Below are 7,371 nucleotides of genomic sequence, written 5' to 3'. Positions count from 1 at the left end.
CAAACCAAATATCAAAGCCATGGATGTTCAAAAAAGACATCAAATCCAAAGCCGGTGATCGAAATGCCCACAAGGAGACCAAAGCCCTCCAAAGGCGGAAAAGGTAAACCAAATATCAAAGTCATGGATCGTTCGAAAAAAACATTAAATCCAAAGGCGACGATCAAATCGCCCACATGGAGACCAAAACTCTTCAAAAGGCAGAAAAGGCAAAGCAAAGGTCAAAGCTGCGGATCGTCCAAAGAAAACATCAAATCCAAAGCCGACGATTAAATCGTCCACACGGAGACCAAAGCTCTCCAAAAGGCGGCAAAGTCAAATCAAATATCAAATTCTCGGCCCATCCAAAGAAGACATCAAGTCCAAAGCCGATGATCGAATTGCCCACAATGAGACCAAAGCTCTCCAAAAGGCGGCAAAGCCAAATCAAATATCAAAGTCGTAGATCGTCTAAAGAAGATATCAAATCCAAAACCAACGATTAAATCGCCAACACGGAGACCAAAGCTCTTCAAAAGGCAGCAAAGCCAAACAAAAGATCAAAGTCACGGATCGTCCAAAAAAAGACATCAAATCCAAAGCCGACGATCAAATCGCCCACATGGAAACCGAAGCTCTTCAAAAGACGGAAAAGGCAAAGCAAATATCAAAGTTGCGGATTGTCCAAAGAGGACATCAAATCCAAAGCCGACGATCAAATCGTCCGCACAGAGACCAAAGTCCTCCAAAGTCTAGCAAAGTCAAACTGAAGAACAAATCTCTTCGGACTAAAGAAGTCATCGAAAACCAAGTTGGAAAACAAATCAACCCGAAAGGAAAATCAAATGATCTATTTAGAGAATAGGACTCGCTTTAAATCCAAATCAAATATAATTTGTATAGATTGTGTTTATTAAAAATAACACAATTTTTTGTCAACATTATATATAAAATTCTTATTTTCTATAAAATTAATTTACTTTAATCATAAAAAATCTATTTATGTATTTATTTGTATATATATTTTATTGAAATATAATAGTTAAAGTATTTAATTTTCTAATTATATATAATAATTTTTATTTTAAAATATCAACACAATCACCTGTATGAAAAATAATAAAACTATAATTAACTTTCTCAATTCCATTACTTTAACTATCATCAATTGTTCTTGAAAAGAGGTAGCATATATTTACACTAACTACATTATTTAATGATGTAAATTAAAAGCTTATAATTTTAAAGCATTGACCATTTTGCTTAATTTAAAAAATCAGCATGTGAAACAATTTTATTTGACTTAAAATGATTGGCAGTAGAAATAAGGTGGAAGTAGCAACACAACAAAATAAAGAGGACAAGAATAATGGGAAAGATTGATTTTATTTCTACCATCCTCTTGAATTATTTCTCACTACCCTCCATTTCAATTCAATGGTCGTCACTCAGTCAGTCAGTCAGTCAGTCTATAAGAAATAAATAAAGGAAGAAGAAAGAAAGGGCGTCCTAGCTTGCTTCACAAGATGTGATGCTCCCTCCTCCCCTACCCACGCCATAATAATACTTCAACACAATTCCTTTTTTTTTTCCTTTTTTTTTTTTTTTTTTTTTTTGGGATCTTGGATAAAGATGTAATGAGAATGAAAGGCATAAACAACAACAAAAATAAACAAGAAAAGAAAAGAAAAGAGAATTGATGGGCGAAATGAATGAATGAATGAAGAAATAAGTAAGGTAGGTAGGTAAAGGGTATGAGCTTAGTCCTCAAGCCTAACCCACAAATATGAATATGAATGTGAATATGAATATGAATATGGCTTCTCCCTCCCTCCCTCCCTCCCTCCCATCCAAGATCATCCTCGACTCTCCTCTTCTCTCCTCTCCTCCCCTCCTACGAATGATTGAGTGATTGAGGTGAGGTTATCTTAAATGTTGGACTACTAATTGAAGGGTAGGGGTGGGTGAGGCATAGATAGAGGGAGGGAGGGAGGGAAATGTGAGAGTGAGAGCAATCGAGAGGGAGCGGGTGAGCAAGGAGTAGCCCGTTCCGGTCCATTCTGTTCTGTTAAAGTAAATGATGCTTGCTATCTATCTATCTATCTATCTATCCATCTATCTATATGTTGCTGCTGTTATAATGCCTCACCGATGACTCCAACACCTCCGGATTAGGGCAAATCATTTCCTTCACTCGGACGCCCCTTTTGTATATCTTGAAAGTTGGCACTATCCGAACATTCTCAGCATGTCCAATCGCACTGCTCTCTTCTATATCCACCTGTAGTAGTAGTAGTAGTAGTAGTGGTAGTAGTAGTAGCAGCAGCAGCAGCAGTCAGAGCAACACACACCCAAATATGAGAATGAAGATGACAATGATCCATCAATTTGTATTTGCATTCAAAGATCCAACCTTGATAAAGTTGACGCACGGGTATCGGGTGCATAGCGTGTCCAAGAATGGAGATATTTGCTTGCATTCCATGTTCGATCCCGTTTTGAAAAGAACCACCGACGCACCTACATTATATATATTTTCAAAGTACAATAACAAGAATTCATTCATTCATTATTAATTAGCAAGTATAGGAATGCCTCTATCTATGTATGAATGTGTGTATGTGAGAGTGAGAGAGTACTTGGCGAAGATATTGCAGCTCGGAATTGGTCAAGCCCTGAAACCATCTCAACCTCTCCACCAAATTTCATGTTGTACACCTCCTCCCCACGTGATTTCCTCAATGCAACTTGAGCATGGAACAGAGATTCAGCAACTTCCTTGTCGTCTGGGAGTTCCCGTCTCAAAACCTCATAGTCCCTCACAGCTTCACTCCACCTTTCAAGCTAAAATGGAATAAAGAAGCAGCAGCATCCATTATATTAAGAAGAAATAACAACTCATACCTAGAGCTCGGCTCGAACTTGTTAGCGGTACAGGCTCAGCTCGGCTAAGCTCGTTAAGAATTCAAACTAAAATAATACCTTGAGTTCGGCTCGTCAAACTCAAATTCAAACTCGAGTTCGAATTCTATTCGAATAGTATACATATTCTATACTTTCTAACATATACATTAAGGGGTTGTTTCTTTTGATAAGTTTGGATATATTTTTGTTTAAGTTTGATATTAAAATAATGTACGATGGAATGTTTTGTGAGAGGAAAAAGTGTATTTTTTTCGAAAAATGCAAAGTTCAAATAGTAGAAACCTGGAGTTTTTTGTGTAAAGAAACACACCCTAAATGTATCTAATTTTATTCATTATAATATATTTAAATTATATTACTAAATACAACTTTTGATATAAAATATATATATTATATTAATAAATAAGATAATATAAATATAGCATCACTAACAAGACCAATCAAACTACCCGCAAAGCCGAGCTCAAACTTGGCTAATTTATAGAAATAATAATTTTCGAGCTCAGTTCGTTTATTTCTATAAACAAGTCAAATTGAGCTGTTAACAAGCATAGTCGAACTTGGATTGCGAGCTGCTCGATTTTGTTTAACGGCTCTATTTATAGCACAACAATGGACGATCAAGGTCAATTAAAATGAATGGTTGTTGCCGTTCTTCTTCTTGTTAAGATTATCATTATTATTATTATTATTATTATTATTATTATTATTATTATTATTATTATTTACCTTGGTGTTGGAGATTGCCCTCCGGAGTAGTGCTTTGATGTAATTGGGGTGTAGCCGGAGAGCTTGATTGCAGTCTTCAACAGAGCGTTCCCATTGGCCAAGCTTAAACCAACAAGCAGCTCGGTTGCAATAGAGCACCGAATTCAAAGGATCATGCTTGAGACCTTCCCCATAAGCCGAGCATGCTTCCGTAAACCTTTCTGATTTGAACAAATCATTCCCACGAGCACGAGATCGGCACACAAGCCTCACCTTGTTAAGCATGGCTGTGGTTTCGATATTCCGAGGTTCTAACTTCATAGCTTTCTCAATGGCCGTCAGTGCATTCTCAAACCTGCAAACATTTGTCATTTACTCTACACAAGCACCCTATCAAAATTCAAATAAAACATTGCAAAATGCAAATCTCATCGACGCACCTCCCCTTGGCTAGTTCGATCTGTGCATTGACAAAGAAAAGGTGCGCCTCAAAAAGCATCCCAAATATCTTCGATTGGAATTGTGGTTCGGTAGATGTAGACGACTTTTGTATAACTGGCATAGCTAAAAAGGCTTCATTTAGTCGGTGAAGCTTCAAGAGAACTTCAGCCCGACATGCATAAAGCTGCAAGTTCAAATACAACCGGCCGGTCAAGTTGGAAAAACTATCCGATTACGATATTAAACAAAAATGGGAAATTGCATATCTGCCGACATAGGGAACATACATACATACATTAAGCAATATCCAACCATCTATACAAAATCATCAAGTAAAAGGATTATTCGAACATTTGGTACGTGCCATTTTACTATGAACGAATGTTTAAAAATGCACCTGTGGTGAAGCATTGGCTCCAGATGCAATGGCTGCATCAACTTCCCGCAATGCACTTCTCCAATCGCCGAGCCTTCGGGCATCAGCACATCTCTTAAGATGCTTGTCGATATATTCCAACTTGTGCATCTCCGTTGGGTCTGGTTTATATCCAGGAAGACAAATGTGCTTCCTCGCATCCTCGACCTGTCCTAAACTGCAAGCCGCTGAGGAATTAGATCAACTTGCGACATAATAGCACGAAAAAGCTAGAACATAAAGCCAGAAAGGAAAAAGGAAACATAAATACAAAAAAGAGAAACAATGAAGAGCATAAAACAAACACAGGATGGATAATAACAAACATGAATTAGTAATGAGCTGTCAAGTAATTACTGCATCGCAACGACACGTATCTGTTCAAGTTTGATCCGGATTGCCTTAACTAAAGTCACATAACAACAGGTGTAAAAGCATTGCATTGGCACGCTAGTCTATCCATTACTTCAGACTTGGCAAAATGTCGGATAGCCCGGGAAAGCTGTGTCCCACTAGAAACTAGAACCGCAAAAAAATGAAAAACTGAAACGACTAGTTGCGACACTGCCTGGGCCAGATTGTAATAAATGATAATGAGCACAAGTTGTAATAAAAAACAAACAGTCCCCATTCGACAAAAAATTCCTAATTTGAGCAGATTAGACACAGATCAGATCAACAACAGCACCTTCCATAGCCTGAATGGTGACTCACATAGCAATTCATACGGATTCTAAACGGTAAAACCAATCAATTCGAACCCACAAATTGCAACCAGATCAAATCTTGCAATCACAACTGAGATAACAAACAACTCGACCAAGATTCGTTTTACCCAGAAACCTTACCTAAAAGAGCAACTTCTTTCTTTCTAAGGCAAAATCAACAATCTTCCAATCATAACCAAATGACTCAACAGGCAAGAAAATCAAGCTTCAGTTTTTAACCACAGATTGATGAGTGATAAGAACAATCCAATAAAATTTGAGTGCAACAAAATCCAAATATTAATTCTAAAATGGAAAAATCAACAATCTGAATCAAATCTTGCAAATCACAACCTCCTAAGCAATTTAACAACGGGAACAACAAGATTCGACATTAAAGCTGCTGACATAGTCGAACCTACTAAGCAATTCAAGGTCACAGATTTCATTTTATCAAGAAAAATCACCAGAGCAATGCAACAACACGAAATCTTGAAACCATAACCTAACTAAGCAATGCTGCAAATATTAGATCAGAATAGGAGCAATTGAAGAATGAGTCATCAAGGCAGGCAGGGCAGGAATCTCACTCTCTCTCTCTCTCTCTCTCTCTCTCTCTTTCTACCTATCTCTCTTTCTCTCAAGTCTGACTCACCTAAGAAACAAGGATCCGAGGCGATGGTGCGCCCGCAGGTATCCGGGATCCAACTCTAGAGTTTCCTGGCACTCCTTGATGGCTTCTCCCAATCTATTCATCTCCATCAAAGCTGCGGATCGATTGAAATGGTAGGCAGCATTGCCGGGGGACAAGGCGATGGCCTTGTCATAAAGAGACAAAGCCTCCGAATATCTACCCTTTCGATAACTATCATTGCCCATTCTTTTCAACTCTTCGGGATTGGGATTGGGATTGGCACTGGCACTAGTAGTACTCCCAGCCCCAGCTGCCATTCGCTTCAAGGGCTCCCCTCCTCCTCCTCCTCCTACCACTAATCCTCGGGAGCTCAGGTCGGGCCCGGGCCCAGGCTTCGATGCGGGCCCTCCCCAGATTATGCTGCCGTGGCCATAGTTACCAGAGCCGGAGCCGAGTACGTCGGTCCTGGTGGACTTACTGGCCATGCCAGTCTTGACAATCCGGCCGGAGGGGCAAATGTTTCCGGTGGGGAGTACATTGACGGATGGAGATGGGGCTGGGGATGGAGACGTGGAGGTGGAGTTGGGGATGATGGGCGACCCGCTGGAGTAGGAGTAGGAGCGGGCGTGGCCGGGACGGACGGCAGCGGCGTATGGGGAGCTGTCAACAGAGAGTTCGCCGGAATGGCTCTTGGGATGGGAATCGGGTTTCCTTGGCAGATTTGAGTTGGACGTCCGGCCGGAGACCGATCCGGAGGAGCTGGAGCTGCTGCTGGCAGCGGCGCGGTTGCGAAGGGGTGAGACGGGAGAGCCCAGATCGAGTTCCCGGAAGTCGGGCTTGTTGGCGTCGCCGTCGTACGTCAAGCTATTGCGGAGGCGATCCGAAAGCGATTCTAGCGAGATTTCCGGCTTGTTTTTGCCCGACATTTTGGGTTGGGAGAGAGAGCAAGCAGTTCAACTCGGATCGGAAATCCCGGCAAGACGCTCAAAGAAGAACCCGGTACGGCGGAGAAGAGGGGGAATGCGACCGCGGCGGCGGCATAAAAGCGGAGTCGACGATGGGGATCTCGTGATTCTCCGGACAAATGTGAATAGGAAGGAAGAAAGGAGGTGCTGTGCTGTGCTGTCTGAGAGGAAGAAGAAGAGGAGGAGGAAGAGGAAGAGCAGCAGACAAACCCAAATCCGATTTTGATTTTGGGTTTGGGTTGAGAGAGAGAGAGAGACAGAAAGAGAATGGAAAGGGGTTTTGCCTTGGAGAGAGAGAGAGAGAGAGTGTGAAGAAATAACTTCTTAGCTGGCGTCCTCTCCTTCTTTTTGCCTCCCTCACGAGACTAAAGAGTTTTAATTTTTTTATTTATTTAGTCATTATCTCTATCCTATTTACTCTTTGCAATTTCCCCCTTTCTGTCTCTCTCTATATAAACATCACACATTTGCGCTTCGGCCCTCTCTTTATATATGCATTTTCTTAATCGTTCTAAATAAATTTAGTTTAGGTAATATGCTTTGCATTTTAGTAAAAATATATTTCCCATGTCATAATTTAAAGTATTTTTTTTATTA

At 40.5% G+C, this 7,371-nt stretch overlaps 1 protein-coding gene across 1 annotated transcript; it reads right to left on the bottom strand.

Moving 5' to 3' along the window:
- Window positions 1–1,253: 1,253 nt before the first annotated feature.
- On the bottom strand, window positions 1,254–7,103 carry LOC127247762 (TPR repeat-containing thioredoxin TTL1-like). Its single transcript, XM_051269766.1, has 7 exons — window positions 5,831–7,103; window positions 4,451–4,646; window positions 4,053–4,237; window positions 3,634–3,967; window positions 2,619–2,823; window positions 2,393–2,499; window positions 1,254–2,260 (listed from the first exon to the last, which is right to left on the bottom strand). Exons 1-7 carry the CDS (start codon window positions 6,733–6,735, stop codon window positions 2,099–2,101), a joined length of 2,094 nt encoding a protein of 697 aa, XP_051125723.1. The 5' UTR covers window positions 6,736–7,103; the 3' UTR covers window positions 1,254–2,098.
- Between the last annotated feature and the right edge of the window lie 268 nt (window positions 7,104–7,371).

The sequence above is a fragment of the Andrographis paniculata genome, unplaced genomic scaffold (genome assembly GCF_009805555.1).
Source record: "Andrographis paniculata isolate CXL003 unplaced genomic scaffold, ASM980555v1 Contig32END, whole genome shotgun sequence".
NCBI classification, from domain to species: Eukaryota; Viridiplantae; Streptophyta; class Magnoliopsida; order Lamiales; family Acanthaceae; genus Andrographis; species Andrographis paniculata.
The sequence above is the reverse complement of the archived record's forward strand: the minus strand, read 5'-3'. Positions and strand labels throughout refer to the sequence as shown.

Bases quoted from the DNA above. Each gene is read 5' to 3' on its own strand.
- LOC127247762 (XM_051269766.1), bottom strand. From the start codon at position 6,735: ATGTCGGGCAAAAACAAGCCGGAAATCTCGCTAGAATCGCTTTCGGAT. The intron at 2,824-3,633 runs GTAAATAATAAT...ATTCCATTTTAG, and splicing joins GGGCAATCTCCAACACCAAG to CTTGAAAGGTGGAGTGAAGC. The intron at 2,261-2,392 runs GTTGGATCTTTG...CTACTACTACAG, and splicing joins CGTGCGTCAACTTTATCAAG to GTGGATATAGAAGAGAGCAG.